The 27,811-nt window shown below is 50.5% G+C and overlaps 2 protein-coding genes across 2 annotated transcripts; one reads left to right on the top strand and one right to left on the bottom strand.

Moving 5' to 3' along the window:
- Positions 1 to 583: 583 nt before the first annotated feature.
- On the bottom strand, positions 584 to 14,111 carry LOC132585869 (serine protease 1-like). The gene is made up of 5 exons (XM_060257746.1): positions 14,072 to 14,111; positions 11,462 to 11,633; positions 7,813 to 8,072; positions 2,146 to 2,282; positions 584 to 737 (listed from the first exon to the last, which is right to left on the bottom strand). The coding sequence occupies exons 1-5, from the start codon at positions 14,109 to 14,111 to the stop codon at positions 588 to 590; spliced, it is 759 nt and encodes a 252-aa protein (XP_060113729.1). The 3' UTR covers positions 584 to 587.
- A 3,565-nt stretch (positions 14,112 to 17,676) lies between these two features.
- Positions 17,677 to 27,585, top strand: LOC132585867 (trypsin-like). The gene is made up of 6 exons (XM_060257744.1): positions 17,677 to 17,757; positions 18,128 to 18,149; positions 22,147 to 22,306; positions 23,388 to 23,647; positions 25,325 to 25,461; positions 27,433 to 27,585. Exons 1-6 carry the CDS (start codon positions 17,677 to 17,679, stop codon positions 27,580 to 27,582), a joined length of 810 nt encoding a protein of 269 aa, XP_060113727.1. The 3' UTR covers positions 27,583 to 27,585.
- Positions 27,586 to 27,811: the final 226 nt, after the last annotated feature.

The following is a 27,811-nucleotide window of genomic DNA, read 5'->3' as shown; positions in this document are numbered from 1 at the left end:
AAGGAAGGAGGGGAGGGAAGGGAAGGGAAGGAACGAGGGAGAAGGAAGGAAAATGAAATACTGTACATAATCATTAGATTGTTCTTTTCAGAATATCACAGAGAGAGTTGGAGACAATTAAAACGGTGATCTCTCCTGGCATGGACTGTTCATGAATCTTCAGTGCAGTCGGACAAACACACATCACTGAAAACCTCCTCCGACCCCACCCCCCTCCAAATAATACACAAACAACAAGGAAGGACAGTGTTGTGTTTTATTTCTAAACACAAGGATGTGGCATCAGTTCCCCTTCTTTGTTGGGGAATACCGACTCATTTCAACGTGGCACCAGTTTCACCATGCCCACCCCCCTCCCCAAAGGATCCTGGGATTGTAATTTTGGGAGAGTGATGTAAATCTGTACCCTCCCTCCCAGAATTATAGCTCCCAGGCCCCAAGAAGAGAGGGAAGGACCTGGAACCAGTTTTTGCTGTAGACATGGCTGAGCATTCGGGTGTTCTCCTCTCTCCCTTCTTTGAAGCAGATGGTTAAACCGTTTCAAGGAACGCCACCCCTTTTCAGTGGTGCGAATGCAAGAGGGTTTCTCAGTTGTTTGCAATCACCTCTTCTACCCAGGCCCTGTAGTTACACACCGGCGCATAAACGCCAGGGTAGTTTTTCTGGGCACAGCCCCTTCCCCAGGACACCACACCTGACAATTTCCCGTTGCACACCAGTGGGCCTCCGGAGTCTCCCTGCAAGCAAAGACAAAAGATTAATCTCCTGGCCCAGTTAAAATCAAGAGTCTCCCCACTCCCCGCTTTGTGGAACACGGTTTTCTCTTCCATCAGCCACTCAGTACCTACCTGCCTAGGTTTGCCAATCCCCAGGTGGGGAACAGGAGAGAACTGTGTTCTACTAAAGAATAAATCAGTTATGTGAAGTTGTTTCTGAACAATGCCGAAACCCTTCGCAGAATATACTTCTGGAAACGAGATGCAATCAATGCAGGATGTCTCGTTATCTTCTGTGCTTAGCGCTACATCGTTTATAACGCACAACAAGCATCCTTGCAGTTTACAATATACATTTACATAAAGGCAGTGGCCAGTTTACAATTTAATGAAAGAGCCCACTCAGAACAAAGACTCCAAAAGGTGCAAAGTCCTGGTAGATGCGAAGAAGCCTCTCCAAAGAGGCTTGGCTTTATTTACTTAGCTTCCCCTAAGTACATAGAAAACCTCACCCCCTGTTTGTATGTGACCCGAATGTGCAGGGTTTTAAAAATATTATTATTATTATTATTATTATTATTATTATTATTATTATTATTATTATTATTATTATTATTATTATTATTATTATTATTATTATTATTATTATTATCTATACCCTACAGCCATTTTTCAGAATTATATAACACGATGGCGTAATTCCGGACCGTGCCATCCTGAAACTGGGATGTATAGGCCATATTTCCCATCGTCTCCTGCTTTGGCATCTCGGAGGAGAGAACTACATCAAATCTTTCATTCCGTTAAGCTAGCTTTTGGGATGCAGAGGTTTTGAAATCACATCGTAAGCATTCAGAAACAGAATCATAGAATGACTCCGGATGTATTAGTGTGTGTGTGTGTGTCACTCTCTCAGTCCAAATATTCCTTCTAGACCAAACTGTGGTTTCCCCACTGGCCAACTTGGAGAAGGCATTTCTCTCTTTAAATCACTTCTCTGAGCCAAGCCAGGTGGCAGTTTGGAGAATGCATTTAAAGTTGCTTTCTTTCCACCTCTCCCCATCTATTCCTCCCTCCCTTCCTCCCTCCTTCCTTCCTCCCCCTCCTTCCTCCCTTCATCCCCCTCCTTCCTTCCTCCCTCCCTCCCCCCTCCTTCCTTCCTTCCACCCTCCCTCACTTCCCTCCTCCCTTCCTTCCTTCCTTCCTTCCTTTCTCTCTCCCTCCTTCCTTCCTTCCTTCCTTCCTTCCTTCCTTCCTTCCTTCCTTCCTTCCTTCCTTCCTTCATTCCTTCCTCCCTCCCTCCCTCCCTCCTCCCTCCTTCCCTGCTCCCAAACATCTAATGTTTATTCTATTTGGCTCTTACATTAAGCAAGTTTGGCCAACCCTGGTCTAAACCCACCTGTATCAACACACCTGATCCTTTTCTTACCTGGCAGGAATCTTTGCCTCCCTCAGTGTATCCAGCACAGAACATATTAGAGGTGATTTGGCCTGGATAGGAAGCCTGGCAGGTAGATGTGGACAGAATGGGCACATTCAAGCATTGCAGGTTGTCTGGGTAGATAACTGGAACAGAGAAAGGCCCATTGGTGCAAAGGCTAATCCGATTCCAACCTATTGCAGAGTCCTGCTGAACTACCAAGCAGCGGCTGAGCAATTGGGACTGCAAGTGCAACCAACCCGTTGGTTCAAGCGTATCTGCAACTCTGCAGAAACAGAGACCAATTTTGCACTAGGGCTTGTGCCAGGTAAGCGGCCCCATGGCGCAGAGTGGTAAAGCAGCAGTCCCCCCATGGGAGTCGTGACCAGACCTCCTCTCGTTTCAATGAAATTCTTGCCTTTGATGCTTTGCCCTGGAGAGACCAGGAGATCATGACTGCCTTTTGGCACTGCCCTGGGGGATACCCATGACGCCGAGTGTTGAAGCTGCAGTACTGCAGACCTAAGCTCTGCTCACAACCTGAGTTCTATCCCAGCAAAAGCTGGTTCAGGTAGCCGGCCCAAATTGACTCAGCCTTCCATCCTTCTGAGGTCGGTAAAATGAGTCTCCAGCTTGCTGAAGGGAAAGTGTAGATGACTGGGGAAGGCAGTGGCAAACCACCCCGTAAAAAGTCTGCCGTGAAAACGTGAAAGCAACGTCACCCCAGAGTCGGAAACGACTGGTGCTCGCACAGGGGACCTTTCCTTTCCTTGTTCCAGCTGGAGAGCCCTTTTGCTCCCGGTGCTTCTCTCGGTTTTCGCACAAGCTGCCCGGGAGCTGTGAGTTGGCGCGCCACTTCTCCGCAGCAAGCAGAAACCACTTGTAAGAGGATTTTGCTTGCTGCGGGAAAGCCGCATGCCGACTTGCAGCTCCGGGGCAGCTTGTGCAAAAACTGAGACCGATTTCCCACTAACCTTACCTCGCTCTCACTCTCCTCTGCAGGGCTTCTGTCGCATTTCGCGACTCGCTCTGCCTCTTTCGCGCAGCAAACAAGATCCTCTAAAAGTCAGTTTCTGTTTGCCACGCGAAAAAGGCGAAGCGAGTTGCAGCCCCGGGGCAGATAGTGTGAAATCTGGCAGAAGCCCCACGGAGAAGAGGAGTGTGAGAGCGAGGTAAGGTTAGTGGGAAATCGATCCCAGAGAAGTGCCGGGAACAAAAGGGCTCTCCACCCAGAACAAGCCTAGTGCGAAATCGGTCAGAGATGAGGATCCACTGTTGATTAAGCGATGGAAATTATTTAACGAGTTAGTAGTGTGGGACACTGGGAGGGCGCTACGTCACTCTAAGAGCGAATAGGAGTTATCTCCTTGACTAGGATGCCTCTCTTTGTCAGCTTCTGGGAGAGCTCTCTCAGCCCCACCCTCCTCACAGGATGTCTGTTGTGGGGGAAGAAGATAAAGGAGGTTGTGAGCCGCTCTGATTCAGAGAGAAGGGCGGGATATAAATCTGCAGTTTTCTTCCACTTCTTCTCAGCCCCACACACCTCATATAGTGTCTGTTGCGGGGGGAGAAGATATAGGAGACTCTTACAGGAGTTGTCCTTGAAAAGGAAGCTGCTGTGAGAGCCCTTTCAGCCCCATCCACCTCACAGGGTGTCTGTTGTGGGGGGAGAAGATATAGGAGATTGTAAGCCGCTCTGAGTCTCTGATTCAGAGAGAAGGGCGGGATATAAATCTGCAGTTTTCTTCCACTTCTTCTCAGCCCCACACACCTCACATAGTGTCTGTTGCGGGGGGAGAAGATATAGGAGACTCTTACAGGAGTTGTCCTTGAAAGGGAAGCTGCTGTGAGAGCCCTTTCAGCCCCATCCACCTCACAGGGTGTCTGTTGTGGGGGGAGAAGATATAGGAGATTGTAAGCCGCTCTGAGTCTCTGATTCAGAGAGAAGGGCGGGGTATAAATCTGTAGTCTTCTTCCACTTCTTCTCAGCCCCACCCACCTCACAGGGTGTCTGTTGTGGGGGGAGAAGATCTAGGAGATTGTGAGCCCTTCTGAGTCTCTGATTCAGAGAGAAGGGCGGGGTATAAATCTGTAGTCTTCTTCCACTTCTTCTCAGCCCCACCCACCTCACAGGGTGTCTGTTGTGGGGGAAGAAGATATAGGAGATTGTGAGCCCCTCACAGCCTCTGATTCAGAGAGAAGGGCGGGGTATAAATCTGCAGTCTTCTTCCACTTCTTCTCAGTCCCACCCACCTCACAGTGTGTCTGTTGTGGGGGAAGAAGATATAGGAGATTGTGAGCCCCTCTGAGCCTCTGATTCAGAGAGAAGGGCGGGGTATAAATCTGCAGTCTAGTTCCACTTCTTCTCAGCCCCACCCACCTCACAGTGTGTCTGTTGTGAGGGGAGAAGAGATAGGAGATTGTGAGCCGCTCTGAGACTCTGATTCAAAGAGAAGGGCGGGGTATAAATCTATGTCGGTCTTCTTCACCTGGGAGCTGTCCTCTGACCCCTCCTCTCCCCTTGTTCTCTCCCTCTTTTCACATGGTCTTCCCACAGATTCCACAGAGACGCATGTAGAGGCAAAGCCCTCATCCTCCCACATACATGATGCCAGACAAGCTGGCCATTTGTGACTGGAAAAGCACTATTTAGATTAGACTCTTCTCTCATCTTTGGACTGCAACCTGCGCGTGAACCAGATCTACTCAAATAAATGCACGTTTTACCGTTTCTGCAATATACTTCTTGGGAGATTTATTTATTCCACTCGGTATCATGCTTCTGTGACACAGCAAAACTCTGCTACATGAACCAAATATCCCAGCAATCAGGGCTGGAATCCTAGCAGGAGCTCCTTTGCATATTAGGCCACACACCCCTGATGCAGCCAATCCTCCAAGAGCTTACAAAAAAGAGCCTTGTAAGCTCTTGGGGGATTGGCTACATCGGGGGGTGTGGCCTAATATGCAAAGGCGCTCCTGCTAGAATTCTACCCCTGCCAATAATAAGCAGTAAGATCGCCAACTGGTTTTTGTTTTGCTAAGGCCCTGGAGCCCAAAAAACAAATTGCAATCTTACTGGTAGCTCGGTAAAAAATCTTCCATTGCTTAATCATCTGCCTTTGAGCAACTGATGTGAACTCTCGTTTCTTGAAGAAGAAGAAGATATTGGATTTATATCCCGCCCTCCACTCCGAAGAGTCTCAGAGCAGCTCACAATCTCCTTTCCTTTCCTCCCCCACAACAGACACCCTGTGAGGTAGATGAAGATATTGGATTTACATCCCGCCCTCCACTCTGAAGAGTCTCAGAGCGGCTCACAATCTCCTTTACCTTCCTCCCCCACAACAGACACCCTGTGAGGTAGATGAAGATATTGGATTTATATCCTGCCCTCCACTCCAAAGAGTCTCAGAGCGGCTCACAATCTCCTTTACCTTCCTCCCCCACAACAGACACCCTGTGAGGTGGGTGGGGCTGGAGAGGGCTCTCACAGCAGCTGCCCTTTCAAGGACAACCTCTGCCAGAGCTGTGGCTGACCCACGGCCATTCCAGCAGGTGCAAGTAGAGGAGTGGGGAATCAAACCCGGTTCTCCCAGATAAGAGTCCGCACACTTAACCACTACACCAAACTGGCTCTCTTCTGTCTTGCTGTCTCTGTGGCTGAATGCATTCGGTTTATCACATGACATCAGGGGTCCCTTTCCTCTCTCTCGGGCTTTTTTTTTGGCAGCAGGAGCTCCTTTGCATAATAGGCCACACACCCCTGATGTAGTCAATCCACCAAGAGCTTACAATAGGCTCTTTGCTAAGAGCCCTGTTAATTCCAGGAGGATTGGCTACATCTGCTCCAAAAAAAAAGCCCTGGTTATATATCCATTTATCTGTAAAGGCTGCCCCCAACAGATCTCAGGGATTATCACTTGGTGATGCTGATGCGGAAACCTGAAATTGTCCACCACAACCCCAGATCTTTCCCCCTCTAAGTCTCAGCCAGATTAGATCCCATCATCTTGCACAGGAAATTAAGGGAAGGGGGTTTGGCCTGACATGCATTATTTTGCACTTACATACAAGGCTTTTTTTTGTAGCAGGAACTCCTTTGCATATTAGGCCACACACCTCTGAGGTAGCCAATCCTCCAAGAGCTTACAGTAGGCCCTGTAAGCTCTTGGAGGATTGGCTACCTCAGGGGTGTGTGGCCTAATATGCAAAGGAGTTCCTGCTACAAAAAAAGCCCTGCCTCTCTTGTACATTCCCCTCCTCTGTCTGAGCCTAAAAGGAGGCATCATTTCCATCAAAGCTTACGGCAACATGGCTATAAAATACAAGAAAAGCCCAGGGGCTCCCCACCCCCTCCTGGGGCCCCAGGAAAGCACCTAGTTGGCCTGCCTCCTCCACCCACCAGCCACTACCCCTGCCCACCACCACCGCTGCCACCGCCCGCCCCTCCGTCCCTTTCCCTTTGCCTCCCCCTGTGGCTCCATGCCTCAGCGCCTCCCCCCTCCCCACCGTGCCTCCTCCTCCACTGTCGCTGACTCCTCCCCTCCTCACTTCCTGGACGGGAGAGGAGTCAGCGGCAGTGGGGCCACCCTTTCAGGATGCTTGTCCTGACAGACTGTGAGCTCGGCCCAGCCCCGCGGCACAGTTTTGCCTGCCAATTGAGTGATCGGGCAGAGGGACGAGGGCTTTAGATAGCTGGAATGTGGTGCTAGAGCTGGTTCTGGCATTGAAATCGACGTGGGGTGGGGAAGGGTCAGGAGGTAGGCGGAGGTGATGGCAGGGAGGGGGAGGAGGCACGGTGGGGAGAGGAGGAGGTGCGGGGGAAGGAGAAGGAGGTGTGGGGGGGAGCATGGAGCCGGGGGGGGGGGGAAGGCGCGGGGAGCATTTTTTTTGGGGGGGGGTGCCAGGCAGTGAGTCTGCCTAGGGTGCCATGGGGCATTGGGAAAAGCCCCAGGGTAACAAAAAACTAGAATACTTAACAACACTTTAGAGTTTTAAAGCAATGTCCCCGCTTTCCTTTGGATTGAGCCTAGGAGTAGAGGGATCATATTTCAATCCAAAGGAAGGTGATAGATGTCGCAACAGCTAGAATATATATATATATATATTTCCCCTTTTGGAATGTACTTCAGGAAAGGGGACATTGCTTTGAGATTTATGCGAGCTGAAGACTAAAAGGCTACCCGAAACCAGATATTATCGATCACCAGTCCAGCTTTGTTTCTTTAAGGTGATCAAGTCTGAAGTAGCCAGAGAAGAATATTGTTGGCCGAGCCACATTTTTGAACTGGCTTGATATTTATTTCATAGAATCATAGAGTTGGAAGCGGCCTCCAGGGTCATCTAGTCCAACCCCCTGCACAATGCAGGAAACTCACAAATACCACCCCCTAAATTCACAGGATTTAAGAGCAACCCGCTTTTGTACTGTTTACTGCACTGTGTTACACTGCTTGTTGTGTTACTTGTTAGTAGAATTTTCCTTGTCAGAGTGAGCTTTGTTATTTTACATGTTCTCAATCACTGATGTCTAAAAACTTTAAAGAGTGGTTAAGTATTCTATTGTTACCCTGGGGCTTTTCTTGTATTTTATAGCCACGTAATCACCCCAGGTCTCCTTTGCTTGTTGATTACAGCAACATGGGGCGGAGTGACACATCTTCCGTGACTCACCTCCCATTGTCCGAGTGTTTCCCCAGCCTGAGACGAGACAGGTGTCCCCAGCCACTGGGCAGCTTTGAGAAACGTCGATGGGTTGCACAAAGGCGCTGAAACTGGCCGGCTGGGCCAGTTTGATGAGCATGAAATCGTGGTCGATGGTGCGCGCGTTGTACTGAGGGTAGCGGATGGCTTTCTCCACCTGAATGCGCTGCTCCGTACCTTCCTCGAGGGAAGTGTCGTGCTCGCCAAGGTGCGCGACGAGTGTGCGGGGGCTGTAAAAAAAAAAAGCCGATCGATGAACAGACAAAAGGTTCTGCTGGATCAGACCAGTGGCCCGGTTGACCTTGCAGTCTGGCCAACCAGGACCGATTTCCCACTCACCTGACGCCGCTCTCGCGTTCCTCTTCTCAGCTCGCCTTCCTTCCGATTTCTGCCCTGGGGATGCAGCTATCGTTGGCTTTTTTGTGCGGCAAATGGGAACTGGTTTTTAGAGGTTTCTGTTTGCCACGCAAGTCGATGCTAGCTGCAGTCCTGGGACAGATAGTGTGAAATTGGAAGGAAGCCCCGCTGAGAAGAGGAACGTGAGAATGGCGTAAGGTGAGTGGGAAATCGGTCCGAGTGTCTCTGGAAAAACCTGGGGCACAAAAGTCCCTGTGGGTTATGCATTGGCAACCCGCAGGGCTTTTTTGGGAGCAGGAATTTCTTTGCATATTAGGCCACACACCCCTGATGTAGCCAATCCTCCTGGAGCTCACAGTAGGCCCTGTACGAAGAGCCTTGTAAGCTCTTTGAGGATTGGCTAATCAAGGGGGTGTGGCCTAATAGGCAAAGGAGTTCTTGCTTCAAAAAAAGCCCTGGCAATTGGTGTTTAGAGATATACTGCCTCTGGACATGGAGGTTCCATTCAGCCAACATCTGGTTTAGTACTAATAAACCACTAATAAATTAGGTGAGATTTGAGTCCAGTAGCATTTTAGAGACAAGACGTGATTTAGCGTATAAACTTTTGAGAGTCAAAGTTCCTGTAATCAGACATGAGCAATGGAGATCTCGGAGTCCTTCTTCCTAATTAGTGGGTGGGAGGGGGGTAGTAAAGAATGCTTGTTGGCAGAGGTGGAATTCTAGCAGGAGCTCCTTTGCATATTAGGCCACACCCCCGATGTAGCCAATCCTCCAGGAGCTTACAGTAGACCTTGTAACTAAGAGTCCTGTAAGCAGGGGCGGAATTCTAGCAGGAGCTCCTTTGCATATTAGGCCACACCCCCTGATGTAGCCAATCCTCCTGGAGCTTACAAGGCTCTTTTTTGTAAGCTCTTGGCGGATTGCCTACTATGCAAAGGAGCTCCTGCTAGAATTCTACCTCTGCTTGTTAGTCTCCATCTGGCTGAGAGCCAGTTTGGTGTCGTGGCTAAGAACAGACAATAGCAAACCACTTCCGTTTGTCTCTGTCCCGGCCTGGATAGCCCAGATAGCCCAATCTCAGCAGGGTTTGCCCTGGTTAGTGTTTGGATAGAAGACCTCCAAGGGATACCAGGGTCATGACCCAGAGGCAGGCGATGGCCAACCACCTCTGAACGTCTCTTGCCTTGAAAATCCTACGGGGTCACCGTAAGCCAGCTGCTGCTTGACGTCACTTTCTATCACAAATCTTTGTAAGAAGATATTGGATTTATATCCCGCCCTCCACTCCGAAGAGTCTCAGAGCGGCTCACAATCTCCTTTCCCTTCCTCCCCCACAACAGACACAGTGTGAGGTGGGTGGGGCTGAGAGGTCTCTCACAGCAGCTGCCCTTTCAAGGACAACCTCTGCCAGAGCTATGGCTGACCCAAGGCCATCCCAGCAGGTGCAAGTGGAGGAGTGGGGAATCAAACCCGGTTCTCCCAGATAAGAGTCCGCACACTTCACCACTACACCAAACTGGCCCTGAATCTTTGTCATCCATCGGTATTTGCCTAGGATATTGGGTTGCTTCCCCACTTTGACCAAAGTCTAGTCAAGCAAAAACGGCCAGCAGGGCAGGCAAAAAAAGTCTCCACTCTTTAAAATAAAAAGGCAGTCCCCTGTGCAAGCACCAGTCGTTTCCGACTCTGGGGTGACGTTGCATCACGACATTTTCACAGCAGACTTTTTAAGGGTTGGTTTGCCACTGCCTTCCCCAGTCCTCTACGCTTTCCCCCCAGCAAGCTGGGGACTCGTTTGACCAACCTCGGAAGGATGGAAGGCTGAGTCAACCTCGAGCCGGCTACCTGAACCCAGCTTCCACCGGGATCAAACTCAGGTCGTGAGCAGAGAGCTCGGACTGCAGGACTGCAGCTTTATCACTCTGCACCTTTAACAGAGTTTTAATATGGGAAATAGGCAGGGGAAGCATTTTGTGGCAAGAAGCAGGGCCAGCGCGTGGCAGGCAGTGAGGTAGGGGGCCACCAACTCGCCACGGGGGCAAGATTGGGGGCAGGCGCCCCCTTCCCCTCCTCGCTCACGCCGAGAGAGCTCACTTCAGAGGGTAGGGTTGCCAATTCAAGAAATATCTGGGGAATTTGAGGTGGAGCCAGGAGACTTTGGGGGGTGGAGCCAGGAGTCATTGGGGGCGGAGCCAGGAGCAAGGGTGTGACAAGCATAATAGAACTCCAAGGGAGTTCTGGCCATCACATTTAAAGGGACCGCACACCTTTGAAATGCCTTCCTTCCATAGGAAATAATGAAGGATAGGGGCACCTTCTTTCGGGGCTCATAGAATTGGACCCCTTGGTCCAATCGTTTTGAAATTTGGGGGGTATTTTGGGGAAAGGCTGCTTCCGAAGAGGCAGAGGACTGAGCAAGGGGCAGGCCAAGCAATGACATCACTTTTGACGTCATTGTGCCGCGTGTGCAAAGCGTCCTTGGGGGGCAGAACCCCTTGCGCCGGGCCTAGCAGGAAATGACATCGCCCTACCCCATAACTGCTGCAAATCAAATAGATATTAAAAGGAACGGTTCAAAAGTCACTGCTGCTTTTCTCCTCCGAGAAAAAACAGGGTCATGCGATGGCAAACCACCTCTGAACATCTCTTGCCCTTCTGCCCAAATCCCTACATTTGGCACCGTAAGTAAAAATGGGAGGGGGGGGCGGGGTTGTCTTCCTTCTGCATCTGGTTCCCAGCCAAATCCCTGCTTCTCCGAGAAGCCTGAAGTCAGAGCCGGATTAACTATACCTTATAAATTAACAATAAATTAACAATTACCTTATAAATAAAAGGTAATATAAATAAAAGGTAAAAGGTAATAATAATAACAATTAGGCCAAGTAGGCACCGGCCTATGGGCCCCCATACCTTTAGGGGGGCCGGGCCAGCTTTTCCCCATGGTTTCCCCCCTGCTTGCAGCCCTCCCAGCCTGCACGTGCCGCCAGCAACTGAGCTGCTCTTAGCTCGACTTGCCTGGTGCGGCTGCTGCTGGCGTTGTTGCCCAATTTGTCTCTCTCTGCCTCTCCCCCGCAGCTTTGTCAAAGGGGCTTTGGAGAAGGAGCCTGCAGGCCACAGCAGGGGCCATGGGCAGTTCGGCGGGCGCTCAGACTCTGAGATAATTTGCAAGGGCCCCCTCAATTGCCTAGGAGCCTCCACAGGGTTTAATCCGGCACTGCCTACAGTAGAAAGCTGGAATTCAGTAAGAACTCCTACTCACTCTTTGTAGCAATGGGCCGCGGAGATGACCCAGCGGTCGTTGATTAGGGAGCCTCCGCACCATCGATAACCGTTCCCATAGGTTAGGAAGACTTGCCAAGGCTGGGAGTGGGCTGGGCACTCGTAGCCTCCAATTATCTTATCATCGTCGCCGCTATTCAGAGGTGTGGCCGCTGCATGATGACAAAACAGGAAGAAGGTAAGGTGGGTAGGAGACAACAGTGGGTAGGAGACAACAGGAACAAGGTGCAGTGTTGAGAAGGCAAAGCTGACCAAGAGATTAAGAATGGAAGGACATCCGAAGAGCCCTGCTGGATCAGGCCAGTGGTTCATCTTCTAGTTCAACAACCTGCCACACACAGTAGCCAGGCAGTTCTTCTGGAGGGCCAACAGCAGGGCACAGAGGCCAAGGCCTTCATAAGAACATCAGAAGAGCCCTGCGGGATCAGACCAGTGGTCCATCTAGTCCAGCATCCCCTCTCACAGTGGTCCATCTAGTCCAACCAGTCCCTCTGGAGGGCCAACAACAGGGCACAGAGGCCAAGGCCTTCATAAGAACATCAGAAGAGCCCTGCGGGATCAGACCAGTGGTCCATCTAGTCCAGCATCCTGCCTCACACAGTGGCCGACCAGTTCCTCTGGAGGGCCAACAACAGGGCAACAGGGACTTTGGGGGTGGAGCCAGGAGACATTAGGGGGTGGAGCCAGGAACAAGGTTGTGACAAGCACAACTGAACTCCAAAGGGAGTTCTGGCCATCACATTCAAAGGGACCGCACACCTTCTCAATGCCTTCCCTCCATCCGGAAATAATGAAGGATAGGGGCACCTTCCTTGGGGGCTTATAGATTTGGACCCCCTGGTCCAATCCTTTGGAAACTTGGAGGGTGTTTTGGAGAGAGGCACTGGATGCTATGCTGAAAATATGATGCCTCTAACACAAAAAACAGCTCTACTAGAGCCCCAGATCAATTCTTCATTATACCCTGTGGGAATCGGTTTCCATAGCAGGGAATAATGGAGTGCCCAGCAGACATTTCCCTCCCCTTCCCACTTTCTGATGACCCTGAAGCGGGGGGAGAACCTTCAAACTGGGGGATCCCCTGCTCCCACCTGGGGATTGGCAACCCTAGTCCAGCCATCCTAAACCAGACCCAACACAATCAGCCACTATTGAAGCATTTTAATCACTGGCAAAATACCATCTCTGCCTATCTGGCCTCAAAGTGCAGGTTACTGTCTGACTTGCACTCATACCGGCCGAAACGAAAGTTCCTCATCTCAAAGCAACTATGAAACCGATTTCCCACTCACCTTACGCCGTTCTCACGTTCCAGTTTGGTGTAGTGGTTAAGTGCGCGGACTCTTATCTGGGAGAACAGGATTTGATTCCCCACTCCTCCACTTGCACCTGCTGGAATGGCCTTGGGTCAGCTACAGCTCTGGCAGAGTTGTCCTTGAAAGGGCAGACTCTTACCTGGGAGAACTGGGTTTGATTCCCCACTTCTCCACTTGCAGCTGCTGGGATGGCCTTGAGTCAGCCATAGCTCTGGCAGAGGTTGTCCTTGAAAGGGCAGACTCTTATCCGGGAGAACCGGGTTTGATTCCCCACTCCTCCACTTGCACCTGCTGGAATGGCCTTGGGTCAGCCATAGCTATCGCAGAGGTTGTCCTTTAAAGGGCAGACTTTTATCTGGGAGAACCAGGTTTGATTCCCCACTCCTCCACTTGCAGCTGCTGGAATGGCCTTGGGTCAGCCATAGCTATCGCAGAGGTTGTCCTTTAAAGGGCAGACTTTTATCTGGGAGAACCAGGTTTGATTCCCCACTCTTCCACTTGCAGCTGCTGGAATGGCCTTGAGTCAGCCATAGCTCTGGCAGAGGTTGTCTTTTAAAGGGCAGCTGCTGTGAGAGCCCTCTCAGCCCCACCCACCGCACAGGGTGTCTGTTGCGGAGGAAGGAGACAAAGGAGACTGTAAGCCGCTCTGAATCTCTGTTTCAGAGAGAAGGGCAGGGTACAAATCTGCAATTCTTTTTCTTCTCTTCTCAGCGGGGCTTCCTTCTGATTTCACACTGGGTGTTTTCGCACTCACGTTTTACTGGCGCCACGACCCTCCTCACGCCGGCGAATCTGCATGGATTTCGCACCAGAAGCGCCGGCGCACTCAGAAACGCCGGCTACTTCCGTCGCTAAGCCAGCGCAAACGTTTTCCTGCATCTTTGCGATTTCCGTTTGCGCTGGCTTAGCGACGGAAGTAGCCGGCGTTTCTGGGTGCGCCGGCGCTTCTGGTGCGAAATCCATGCAGATTCGCCGGCGTGAGGAGGGTCGTGGCGCCAGTAAAACGTGAGTGCGAAAACGGCCACTATCTGCTCCGGGGCTGCAAGCAACATTTTCGCACAGCAAACAGAAACCTCTAAAAACCAGTTTCTGTTTGCCGCAAGAAAACGCTGACGTTACTTGCAGATAGTGTGAAATCGGAAGGAAGCTCCACGGAGAAGAGGAACATGAGAGCGGCGTAAGGTGAGTGAGAAATGGGTGTGAATCTGATAGTCCCGTACTTTGCGGAGCGTGCAGGTCTACAAACAACAGGGGGAGAAGGGGGAAGAGATTACCTGCCACACCCAGCAGAATCGCACACAGGAAAATCGCCATTGTCTCAAGAGGCCTCTGCGATCAACCAGTGTCCCTTATATTGGCTTTTTCCCCACCCGCCCCCCTGATCCCACAGCTGTTGGGCTGACAGGCCCAAAATAGAAAGAACAAACTTGCTATCAGGAGTATGACAAAAATAGGTGTCTCTTCCACCTGGCCTGTTCCCTGAAGGAGATGTTTGCTGGAAAGACTTATCTGGAAATAATCCCATAACGTCACATCTTATTCTGTTTTGGAGAGGGTAAGAGTGAGGTTATCAACCTCCGCGAGGTAAGGTAACCAAAAATAAACCGTGAACTAATCACCAGCACAAGGGATTATATTAAATTTGTAGAAGAGTAATTGAAAATTTTCAATATAGTCCAGGGGTGGCCAAACTGTGGCTTGGGAGCCACATGTGGCTCTTTCACACATATTCTGTGGTTCTTGAAGCTCCCACCACCCTGTCAGCCAATTTAGGAAGGCATTTCATAGAATCATAGAGTTGGAAGAGACCTCTAGCATCATCTAGTCCAACCCCCTGCACAATGCAGGGAACTCACAAACACTCCCCCCTAAATTCACAGGATCCTCATTGCTGTCAGATGGCCATCCAGACTCTGTTGAAAAACCTCCAAGAAAGGAGAGCCCACCACCTCCCAAGGAGGAAGCCTGTTCCACTGAGGAACCGCTCTAACGGTCAGGAAGTTCTTCCTAATGTTGAGCTGGAAACTCTTTTGATTTAATTTCAACCGATTGGTTTTGGTCCTACCTTCCGGGGCCACAGAAAACAATTGCACACCATCCTCTATATGACAGCCCTTCAAGTACTTGAAGTACATTTCAAGTACATTTCTCCAAGCCTCTCCAAACCAAGTTAGTTGCTTTCTTTCCACTTCTCCCTCTCCATCTATTTCCCTTCCTTCCTTCCCTCCTTCCTTCCTCCCTCCCTCCCACCTTCCATCCCTCCTTCCTTCCTCCCTCCCTCCCTCCTTCCTTCCTTCCTTCCTTCCTTCCTTCCTTCCTTCCTTCCTTCCTTCCTTCCTTCCTTCCTTCCTCCTTCCTCCCTCCCTCCTTCCTCCCTCCCTTCCTCCCTCCCTCCTTCCCTCCTTCCTTCCTCCCTCCCTTCCTCCTTCCTTCCCTCCTTCCTCCCTCCCTCCCTCCCTCCTTTCAACCTAAACTAGGCCTCCCAGCGAGGCATGGAGATGTCCTAGGGTTGCCAGGTCTGTGTGGGAAAATACCTGGAGACTCTGGGGTGGAGCCAGGAGAGGGCGGAGTTTGGGGAAGGGAGGGGCCTCCGCAGGGTCCAATGGAACAGAGCCCACCCTTCCAAGCAACCATTTTCTCCAGTGCAGCTGATCTCTTCCAGCTGGATATAAGTTGTAATTCTGGGAGATCTCCAGGTCGCACCTGGAGACTGGCAACTGTAAGATGCCCTGGAATTACAACAAATCTCCAGACTACAGAAATCAGACCCCTCGGAGAAAGTGGCTGTTTTAGTGACTGGACTTGTATGGCTCCATGCCCTGCTCATGTCTTTCCCCTCCACAGACTCTACCCCTATGCAGGGGTTGTTTTGTAGAAAAATAGGTGGTGGAGCTCTTTAGCATAACTCATTAGCATATGCTGCCCACCCCCCACCAGTCAAAAGCAACCTGACACAAGAAAGGAGAGCCCCAGGCGAGTGAGACCTGCTTAGGCTGGCTAGAGATCCAGCCAGCCCAAGCAGGCCTTGCTCGCCTGGCGCTCTCCTGGGCTGCCCCCCTCCCCAGTCAAGCCACCCGCCACCCAAAATCACATCAGAAGTGGAAAAAGGGCAGTGTGGGCTTCTCAAGGGGTTAATGAGGGCTGCTGGGGGCGTGGCAAAGCCCCTGGTGGCTGGCTGGCTGCCCGCCCGCTCTCCTAATCCAGGGATTGTTATGCAGCTGCACCTCCCATTCAATGGACGAGGTAGGTGGGGAGGAGGAGGGGGAACCCTCAGAAAGGTTCAGGAGCTCCTGTGAGCTCCTGCTGAATCTGAGGCCTGCCCGCACGCAACCTGGAGTTGGCAGCCCCAGTTGTGTTTTCTGTTCCCGGAGAAAAGAACAGGGTGAAGGTCATCCCGCCTGCCACTAAATTAATAACATTTAATGGGCTGTTATTTCCGTCGATCGGCCGATACCCTTGGACGGGTCGGGAACAGGCTTGTTTTCCTCCAGATCCCAATCGCAGCTCTTGGCCTGTTCTTGGCAAACGGAGTTTCCGCCTCTTGCCAAGTCGAGCCCGCTTCAAAAGCATCTGGCAGGAGAAAGGGCCATCGGAGGTCAGGAGGAAATTGGTGGGTGAGCGAACAAATGCTGTTTTGCTGCGGAATGGCAGAGATCCCAAGTGAAATACACGCACCCATGGATGTGCTGGACAGCTAGCATTCAAAAGGATTTCTTTATTGAAGAAGAAGAAGACTGCAGATTTATACCCCGCCCTTCTCTCTGAATCAGAGTCTCAGAGTGGCCTACAATCTCCTTTATCTTCTCCCCCCACAACAGACATCCTTTGAGGTGAGTGGAGCTGAGAGGGCTCTCACAGCAGCTGCCCTTTCAAGGACAACTCCTGTGAGAGTCTCCTATATCTTCTCCCCCCACAACAGACACCCTGTGAGGTGGGTGGGGCTGAGAGGGTTCTCACAGCAGCTGCCCTTTCAAGGATAACACCTGTGAGAGCTATGGCTGACCCAAGGCCATTCCGCAGCTGCAAGTGAAGGAATGGGGAATCAAACCCAGTTCTCCCCGATTAGAGTCTGCACACTTAACTATTACACCAAACTGTGGAGACGGTACATAGTAATACTTTAGGGACTGATTTTTTTTAAAAAAAGGAAATCTTATTTATTTATTTTGTTCATTTATACTCCACCTTTCTCCCCAAAGGGCACTCAAAGCAACTTACATCTGTCTCTGTTTTATCCTCACAACAACCCGGTGAGGTAGGCAGGGCTTTTTTGCAGCAGGAACTCCTTTGCATTTTAGGCCACAACTTCCTGATGTAGCCAAACCTCCTGGAGCTTACAGGGCTCTTCTCACAGGGCCTACTGTAAGCTCCAGGAGGACTGGCTACATCAAGGGTGTGTGGCCTAATATGCAAAGGAGTTCCTGCTGCCCTGGAGGTAGGTGAGGCCAAGAGTGTGTGAGCAGCCCAAGGCCACCCAGCGAAGTTTCCACAGTGATTTGAATCTGGCTCCCCCAATCCCTGATACTAGTCCGATACTCTTAACCACTACGCCACACTGGCTTACATTTTGCCTTTTTACTAAATCAGTAAGTAGGGCACACAACAGTGAATAGGGCTGCCAAATCTCCCAGCAGATGTGGGAGGCTCCCCATTACCAGGCCCCACTGATCAGCTGACTGGTGTGGGGGGAACTTACCCTGAAGAAGAGGGAGGCTCTGCCGATGTGCAGGAATATGCCTACATCACTGCCCTCATGACCTGGAAGTGACATCATCAAGCCAGGGTGACGCTCTGGTGTTTGGGCAAAAACTATGGTAGAAGCCAAATGGACCATAGAGGTTTTGCCCAAATACCAGAGCATTGCCCCGATGTTCCTGACATGATGATGTCACTTCTAGGTCCTGTGGAAAATAACATGGACACGTTGCTGAACGTTGGCAGAACCTCCCCACTGCTCCTGGTAAGTCCTTTCCCCCAATCCCCCACCAATTGCAAGAAGAAAAAGAAGAAGAAGATGAAGAAGAAGAAGAGGAGGAGGAGGGGGGGAGGGGATGAGGAGATTGCATTTATGCTCCACCCAAAGAAGTCTCAGAGTGACTTACAATCTCCTTTCCCTTCCCCTCCTCACAACGGACACCCTGTGAGGCAGGTGGAGCTGAGAGAGCTCTGACAGAAACTGCTCTTGAGCAGAACAGCTCCGACAGAGTTATGACTGAAGCAAGGTCACTCCAGCAGCTGCATGTGGAGGAGCAGGGAATCAAATCAAGTGCATATGAAACCAGAGTGTAGCCAAAGTCCTGTTTGAGTCCTCTTTATTTTTCTCCTTGTAGAGTCCGGTCGAGAGAATGAATGGTACAGACTCAAAAGAAACCTCCTTGGGGTGTCCTCCAGGAGGCAAAGAGGTTATGGGGTTATCTAGCCTCCTCATTGACCTACGCCAGCTCACGCCCTCAGGAAAACCAAAGTCTGATAGCGCCTCCCCAATATTGCTTTTATCTGGGGTCACACACAATGCCCTGATAATGCTTGGGTTTAAAATGCCGTCTGAAAGACACGTGAAGGAATCGCTAGGTCTCCTTGGTAGCCCAGTCAAAGATGAAACTTCTTCTCCTTGCTCTGGCTTTATGGGGAGCAGGTATGGATCTGTACTTCATATTATGGGATGTGGGCTTTTAGACAGAGGGCTGGTTAAATTCCCCCCCCCCCTTCCCGGTTAGAGAGAAGGACAAACAGGGTCCGATGAAGACTTAGGGAGCAAAAAGTTCATGGGAATATGGAGAAGATCTTAATACTCTAGATCAGGAGTGGCCAAACTGTGGCTCAGGAGCCACATATGGCTTTTTCATGCGTATTGCGTGGCTCTTGAAGCCCACACTGCCTGGCTTGGAGAAGTCATCTGTCTATTTAGGAAATGCATTTAAACCTGCTTTCTTTCTACCTCCTCATCTATTTCCTTCCTTCCTTCCTTCCTTCCTTCCTTCCTTCCTTCCTTCCTTCCTTCCTTCCTTCCTTCCTTCCTTCCTTCCTTCCTTCCTTCCTTCCTTCATCTTGCAGCTCTCAGTCAAGGAGAGCCAGTTTGGTGTAGTGGTTAAGTGCGCAGACTCTTATCTGGGAGAACTGGGTTTGATTCCCCCACTCTTCCACTTGCACCTGCTAGCATGGCCTTGGGTCAGCCATAGCCCTGGCAGAGGTTGTCCTTGAAAGGGCAGCTGCTGTGAGAGCCCTCTCCAGCCCCACCCACCTCACAGGGTGTCTGTTGTGGGGGACGAAGGGAAAGGAGATTGTGAGCCGCTCTGAGACTCTTCGGAGTGGAGGGCGGGATATAAATCCAATATCTTCATCTACCTCACAGGGTGTCTGTTGTGGGGGAGGAAGGTAAAGGAGATTGTGAGCTGCTCTGAGACTCTTTGGAGTGGAGGGTGGGATATAAATCCAATATCTTCATCTACCTCACATGGTGTCTGTTGTGGGGGAGGAAGGTAAAGGAGATTGTGAGCCGCTCTGAGACTCTTTGGAGTAGAGGGCGGGATATAAATCCAATATCTTCATCTACCTCACAGGGTGTCTGTTGTGGGGGAGGAAGGGAAAGGAGGTTGTGAGCCGCTCTGAGACTCTTTGGAGTGGAGGGCAGGATATAAATCCAATATTTTCACCTACCTCACAGGGTGTCTGTTGTGTGGAGGAAGGGAAAGGAGACTGTGAGCCGCTCTGAGACTCTTCGGAGTGGAGGGCGGGATATACGTAAATCCAATATCTTCATCTTCTTCTTCAATCATCTGATGTTCATGGCTTATGGCTCTCAGACATCTGACATTTATTCTATGGGGCTCTTACGTTAAGCAAGTTTGGCCCCCCCTGCTCTAGATAGCCAGAACTGGGTGGAAATATTCTTCCTCCTTTGGAACTGGTTCTCATGTATATATTGTATACATACCGTCGCCTTGGCTGTAGAAATGTTTGTGTGTTTTAGCTTTTTCTTGGTCGCTGTTGGCATGGACCCCAAATGCTCCCTCTAAGCTGTGGAGTCTTGTGAGCAAAAATTCTGCTTTGTGAGCTCCTGGCATTAAAGTTGTGAGCTCATAGAGCTTGCTTATGCCCACCATGTTGGGTACGAATCCCAAAGATGCCCACAGGCTCAAAAAAAAGTTGGAGACCCCTAAGAACCAGTATGGTGTGGTGGTAAAGTGTGTGGACTCTTATCTGGCAGAACCGAGTGATTCCCCGCTCTTCCACTTGCAGCTGCTGAAATGATCTTGGGTCAGCCATAATTCTCACAGAGATGTCCTTGAAAGGGCAGCTTCTGGGAGAGCTCTCTCAGCCCCACCTACCTCACAGGGTGTCTGTTGTGGGGGAGGAAGGGAAAGGAGATTGTGAGCCGCTCTGACACTCTGAGATTCGAAGTGGAGGGTGGGATATATTTATTTATTTATTTATTTATTTATTTGATGGACTTATATCCCGCCCTTCTCACCGAAGTGTCTCAGGGCGGCTCACAACACAATGGTTCATACAATTCCATTTAAAACATTTACAATTCCATTTAAAACATTTACAGATACAATAAAAGCATAGTTAATAAAACAAGATAAAATAAAGGCAGCGGTCTATAAGAGCATTTTGTTCCATCCAAAGATGTTCCATCCAAAATATCAGTTAGGTGTTATAGGCCTGCCGGAAGAGGGCTGTCTTGCAGGCCCTGCGGAACTGCCCTAGGTCCCGCAGGGCCCGCACCTCCTCCGGCAGCTGGTTCCACCAGTAAGGTGCCGCTGTTGAGAAGGCCCGATCCCTGGTGGATTTTAGGCGGGCCTCCTTTGGTCCAGGGACTACCAGCAGATTTTGTGAGCCGGAACGTAGTACTCTCTGGGGAACGTGTGGGGAGAGACGGTCCCTAAGGTAGGCAGGTCCTAGGCCATACAGGGCTTTAAAGGTAATGACCAACACCTTGTACTGGACTCGGAATGTTACTGGCAGCCAGTGCAGATCCCGGAGCCCCGGCCGAATGTGCTCCCATCTTGGGAGCCCTAATAGCAGCCGGGCAGCAGCGTTCTGCACCAACTGCAGTTTCCGGGTCCGGCACAAGGGTAGCCCCATGTAGAGGGCATTACAGTAGTCCAGCCTCGAGGTGACCGTAGCATGAATCACTGTTGCTAGGTCGTCGCGTTCCAGGAAGGGGGCCAACTGTCTCGCCCGCCTAAGGTGAAAAAAAGCGGACTTGGCAGTGGCTGCTATCTGAGCCTCCATCGTCAGAGAAGGCTCCAACAGCACCCCCAGGCTCTTGACCCTGCCCGACGCTGTCAGTGGTGCGCCGTCAAAAACTGGCAGGGGGATTTCCCTTCCCGGGCCGCAGCGACCCAAGCAAAGGACCTCTGTCTTCGCTGGGTTCAGCTTCAGCCCGCTCAGCCTAAGCCACCTAGCCACTGCCTGTAACGCCCGGTCCAGATTTTCTGGGACGCAGGCGGGCCGGCCGTCCATAAGCAGATAGAGCTGGGTGTCGTCTGCATATTGATGACAACCCAGCCCATACCTTCGGGCAATCTGGGCAAGGGGGCGCATATAGATGTTGAATAACATCGGGGAAAGTACCGCCCCTTGAGGCACGCCGCAGTCAAGCGTGTGCCTCTGGGACAGTTCCTCCCCAATCGCCACCCTTTGTCCCCGACCATCAAGGAAAGAGGAAAGCCATTGCAAGGCCAGCCCCTGAATCCCAGCGTCGGCAAGGCGGCGCGCCAGAAGCCGATGGTCGACCGTATCGAACGCTGCCGATAGGTCCAACAACATCAGCACCGCCGAGCCACCTTGATCCAGATGCCGCTGAAGGTCATCCGCCAGGGCGACCAGCACCGTCTCCGTCCCATGGCCCGGGCGGAAGCCAGATTGGTAGGGGTCAATATAAATCCAATATCATCATCATCTTCTTCTTCTCCTTCTGATCTAACACAACCCATGCCAATTAAAACTTCAACATAAGGATGACTGAGATAGGATGCCTAATACGAAAGGTTAAGGGACACCATAGAGCAGGGGTGGCCAACGGTAGCTCTCCAGATGTTTTTTTTGCCTACAACTCCCATCAGCCCTAGCCAGCATGGCCAATGGCTGGGTCTGATGGGAGTTGTAGGCAAAAAACATCTGGAGAGCTACCGTTGGCCACCCCTGCCATAGAGATATGGGGGAGTTGGGTGGGTAGAGCGTCTTATTGAACGATGGTGTTCACCTGCCCAGTATCTGGCTGTTTTTCCGTCTTTCTGGGAGCCTGAAGTGCAGGGCTGCACATCGCTCTTATTTCCTCTCGATCCATAGGCCAGGCAGGCGGGCACCCTGTCATGTTACCTTCCTTTTCCTCCCCTAGCTGCTTATCCCTTAAAGACAGAGGACATCATCAATGGTTATGAGTGCCCGGCTCACTCAGTCCCTTGGCAGGTCTACTTCACCACCAGCGGGAGCCGCTGGTGCGGAGGGTCGTTGATCAACGAATGGTGGATCGTGTCCGCAGCCCACTGTTATGTCCAGTGAGTAATTCGGTCTGGCACCTACATGGAAGTTTCCACGGCTTTCTGAAAGCTCCTCGTGTCTCTCCAGCTTCTTCTATACACACAAAGATAGCAGGGTAGCTTTTGGAAGTTGAAAAAGGGGTGTGCCTGAGTGTGTCGGGGGGAGACGCAGCTTTCTTTTCGCATGGTTTCACATCATGTTTCGGTTTTTTTTAAATGCAATTTTTATTGCTGTTTGATTTTTTTTTTTTTTAAAAAAAGAAAATTCATGCAGCCTCAGTTTGCCTCAGATCCATGCAGGGATGGGAGAGAGGGGCTTTAACCCTTCAGCCTCCACTTGGTGGACCTTTGCCCAGCAAGGCTTCTGATTGACCATTAGGTATTTATTTGGCCAGCAAGGCTTCTGATTGACCATTAGGTATTTGTTTGGCTGTGCGGGTTTTTAAAAATGGTACATTGGCAGTCCCCACAGCACAAGGATCTTTACTGTGTGACTGAAAGTAAGCTGTGGCAGCCATTTTGTGGCTGGCGCCACCTCCTGCAGTGGCCATTTTGTGGCTGTGTCCACCACACTGTGTCAAAATTCCAAAGGTGCCTCCAGGCTCAAAAAGATTGAGGACTCCTTCTGTAGACCTCAAGGTGATGTCTCTCGGGCTCCCCTGAAGCAACTCTAGCTCTGGCAAACTGGGAAAAGAAGCCAGGGCTGGTTTTGTGTTTCAGTGAAGGTACAAGTAGATATTGATGGGTATCAGTTTGGGGGTAGTTGGCCCATGATATCCTCCATGGCTCATGGAGAACCAGTTTGGTGGAGTGGTTAAGTGCGCAGACTCTTATCTGGGAGAACCGGGTTTGATTCCCCCATTCCTCCACATGCACCTGCTGATGTGACCTTGAGTCAGTAATAAGTTCTCACAGAGCTGTCCCTCTCAAGAGTTCTCACAGAGCTGTCCCTTTCTGTCAGAGCTCTCTCAGCTCCACCTACCTTACAGGGTGTCTGTTGTGGGGAGGGGAAGGGAAAGGAGATTTGTAAGCCGCTTTGAGACACATTTGGCTACCAAAAGATGGAGTATAAATCCACCTCCTCCTCCTATGTCTGCAGAGCTAACACTCTGGTTGCCCACCTGGGTGAGACCGATACGACCCAGCCAGAGGGCACAGAGCAGAACATAAATGCCGCCCTGGTCATACGCCACCCCAATTACAACGACAAGTCCCAAGACAACGACATCATGCTGGTGAAACTGGCTCAGCCTGCAAGATTCAACCAGTACGTCTCTCCCATCCCATTGCCTTCCAGCTGCCCAGCGCCTGGGACTTGGTGCCTAGTCTCCGGCTGGGGGAATCTCCTCACCCACGGAGGTGAGTCTTGAAACCACAGGGAGGCTGAGGAAGGGATCCCACCAAAGGCCTGTCCAGGCCACCAGCCCTCCTGAAGCGTCAAACAAACCATGAAATAGCTTCCCTCCAATACCTGGATCTAGGCTTGCCAACTTCAAATATGGGAAATTCCTGGAGATTTGGGGGTGGAGCCTGGGGAAGTTTGGGGTTTGGGGAGAAGAGTGATTAGGGTTGCCAAGGCGACCATTAGATAGATAGATAGATAGATAGATAGATAGATAGATAGATAGATAGATAGATAGATAGATAGATAGATGATAGATAGATAGATAGATAGATAGATAGATAGATAGATAGATAGATAGATAGATAGATAGATAGATAGATAGATAGATAGATAGATAGATAGATAGATAGATAGATAGATAATTTTATTTGTATCCCGCCCTCCCCGCCGGAGCAGGCTCAGGGCGGCTATTGTGGTGAGACTTCCCTCTGGCAACCCCGCTTCCTGCCACCATGCCACCATTCACGTGAACAGTGATGTTAATGTGATGGCATGATGTCACTTCCATAAGAGCCTAAGAGAAGCCATGTTGGATCAGGCCAATGGCCCATCCAGTCCAACATTCTGTGTCACATAAGAACATAAGAGAAGCCATGTTGGATCAGGCCAATGGCCCATCCAGTCCAACATTCTGAGTCACACAGTGGCCAAAAAAACCAGGTGCCATCAGGAGGTCCACCAGTGGGGCTAGAAGCCCTCCCACTGTACTTCCCCCCCAAGCACCAAGAATACAGAGCATCACTGCCCCAAACAGAGACTTCCATCAATATGCTGTGGCTAATAGCCACTGATGGACCTCTGCTCCAGATGTTTATCCAATCCCCTCTTGAAGCCGTCTATGCTTGTAGCTGCCACCATCTCCTGTGGTAGTAAATTCCACGTGTTAATCACCCTTTGGGTGAAGAAGTACTTCCTTTTATCTAACCCAATTGCTCAGCAATTTCATTAAGTGCCCACAAATTCTTGTATTGTGAGAAAGGGAGAAAAGGACTTCTTTCTCTACCTTCTCTATCCCATGCATAATCTTGTAAATCTCTATCATGTCACCCCTCAGTCAACATTTCTTCAAGCTAAAGAGCCCTGAGCGATTTAACCTTTCTTCCTAGGGAAAGTGTCCCAACCCTTTAATCATTCTAGTTGCCCTTTTCTGCACTTTTTCCAGTGCTATAATATCTTTTTTGAATTGCGGTGACCAGAATTGTATAGGGCAGAGGTGAAATTCTAGCAGGAGCTCCTTTGCATATTAGGCCACATCCCCTGATGTAGCCAATCCTCCTGGAGTTTACAAGGCTCCTTTTTGTAAGCTCTTGGAGGATTGGCTGCATCAGGGGTGTGTGGCCTAATAGGCAAAGGACCTCCTGCTAGAATCCCACCCCTGGTACAGGCAAACCGGAAGTGACTTGCAACCTTAGAGTGGTGTGTGTGACATCACTTCTGGTTCTCCCCAGTCCTCTGTGCTCTGTCTGTATCCTGACTCCTTGTTCCACACGGACGATCGCTTCGCTTTGGCTCAGCTCAAAAAACGGCCTCTATTTAAAAGTGAGGAAACGGGTTGCTGGCCGAGGATTTGGAGTCTCCGGAATCCCAGGGATGGAGGGCGACCCTCCTAACAATGCAACGTCTCTTCGCAGTCGCTTACCCCGATAAGCTGCAGTGCCTGAGAGAGCCGATCATCCCCAGTGCGGAATGCAAGCAGGCTTATCCCTATTACTACAGCAACAACATGGTGTGTGCCGGATTCATGCAGGGCGGAGAAAGCACCTGTCAGGTGAGTGGAAGTACCTGCCAGGGACCTCCAAACCTCACCTTGAGGCCTTTTTATGGGAGAGATGGCCAATACTCCGTTTGTAAGAGTCCCCCCTCCTCCTCTCTAGTTTTGTTTTCTTTTTTTTAAAATACACTTTACTTTTTGCTCCAGGGCTCTTCTCAGCCCACATGCTCCAAAAGCAAGACATGGGTTCATCCCCAAAGCTTTCTTTGGGGGATTTGCAGGGTCTTTTCTGCATTTTGCTCATTTGCGCATAGTAAAGCTGCAGTACTGCAGTCCTAAGCTCTGCTCACAACCTGAGTTCGATCCCGGCGGAAGCTGGGTTCAGGTTGCCGTCTCGAGGTTGACTCAGCCTTCCATTCTTCCGAGGTCGGTAAAAGGAGCATCCAGATTGCTGGGGGGAAAGTGTAGATCTGGCGAAGGCAATGGCAAACCACCCCGTAAAAAGTCTGCTGTGAAAACTTCATGATGCAACATTACCCCAGAGTCGGAAATGACTGGTGCTTGCACAGGGGACTACCTTTTAAAGTTCCTGTTTCTTGGGAAAATTGAGTCTGTTCTCTACGTGTTTCACTCCCTCTAGTGGTCAGTTCTATACCACATCGGTTTATGTCAGGTATATCTCCCTGGAGATTTAAATGGCAAGTTTTTATGCCCGATGTCAACTAATGTAATATAGGATCGACCACTAGAGGGAGCAAAACATGGAACTTCTATTTAAAAATGGAGAAACAAGAACTTACAACCGACCCACCTTAAAGCCCATTTTAAATTCATCTAATTTACCAATTACCAATCTCCAGGGAAGGGCTGGAGTTCCCCCAGAATTGAAACTGATCTTCTGACTCCAGAGAAGAGTTTCCTTGGAGGAAATGGCCACTTTAGACAATGGGTTTGACAGCATCACATCCCCTCATTATCCCCAGCACCAGGTGTGGAATTCTAGCAGGAGCTCCTTTGCATATTAGGCCATGCCACCCTGATGTAGCCAATCCTCCAAGAGCTAACAAAAAAGAGCCTTGTAAGCTCTTGGAGGATTGGCTACATCAGGGGTGTGTGGACTAATATGCAAAGGAGCTCCTGCTAGAATTCCGCAAAAAAGAACCTTGTAAGCTCTTGGAGGATTGGCTACATCTGGGGTGTGTGGCCTAATATGCAAAGGAGTGCCTGCTAGAATTCCACCCCCACCCGGCATGGAGTTTGCATCCCTCCTCACAACTCAATGGTCTGTCCACTACAACCCCAGATCTTTCCCATTATTTTATATGAGAAATTAAGGAAAGGGCCTGATGTGCATTATTTTGCACTTATGTACAAGGCTTTTTTTTGTAGCAGGAACTCCTTTGCATATTAGGCCACACACCCCTGAGGTAGCCAATCCTCCAAGAGCTTACAGGAGACCCTGTACTGAGAGCCCAGTCAGCTCTTGGAGGATTGTCCACATCAGGGGTGTATGTCCTAATATGCAAAGGAGTTCCTGCTACAAAAAACCCGCCCTGCTTACGTACCTTGAATATCATCTGAACATAAGAACACGAGAAGAGCCTTGCTGGATCAGATCTGTGGTCCCTTTAGTCTAGCATCCTTTCTCACATGGTAGCCAACCAGTTCCTAAAGGTCCGACAACAGGGTACAGAGGCCAAGGCCTTCCCCTGATGTTGCTTCCTGGCACTAGTATTTGGGGGTTCACTGCCTCGGAATGTGGAGGTTCTACATGCTGCCATTCTGTTCCTCACTTATGCAATTTGCAGAAGTGCTTTTGCGGCTCCCGATACTCTCCTGGCGTTCTCACCACTCTGAACAACTGGGTGTCATCTGCAAACTTTGCTTCATTGCATCCCATCACCCTGCGCAAGACGTAACTGGAGGGAGCGGGGCTGGATTAACAATTAGGCCAAGTAGGCACTGGCCTATGGTCCCCCACGCCTTTACGGGCCCCGGCCCTGACGCCTCCCTCTGTCTTCTTCGCAGGGAGACTCCGGAGGGCCTCTGGAATGCAACGGGCAGCTGCAGGGGATCGTTTCCTGGGGCTACGAGTGTGCCATGAAGGGCCACCCCACTGTCTACACCAAAGTGTGCAATTACACCCCCTGGATACACCAAATGATGGCTTATTATTAGCAGCCGGTCGGGGCTGCGGGAGGCAAGGCCACACTGAAATAAAACTTATTTCAAGCAATGGTGAAATCAGAGAATTTGTGCCGAGCTGTTGGAGCATCATAGCTCTGTCTGTCTGTCTGTTTGTCCATCCGTCTATCTGTCTATACGTCTGTCTGTCTATCTCTCCCTCCGTCTGTCTGTCTGTCTGTCTATCTATCTATCTATCTATCTATCTATCTATCTATCTATC

The sequence above is a fragment of the Heteronotia binoei genome, chromosome 17 (assembly GCF_032191835.1).
Source record: "Heteronotia binoei isolate CCM8104 ecotype False Entrance Well chromosome 17, APGP_CSIRO_Hbin_v1, whole genome shotgun sequence".
NCBI lineage: Eukaryota > Metazoa > Chordata > Lepidosauria > Squamata > Gekkonidae > Heteronotia > Heteronotia binoei.
This window is presented reverse-complemented; position numbering and strand designations above follow the sequence as displayed.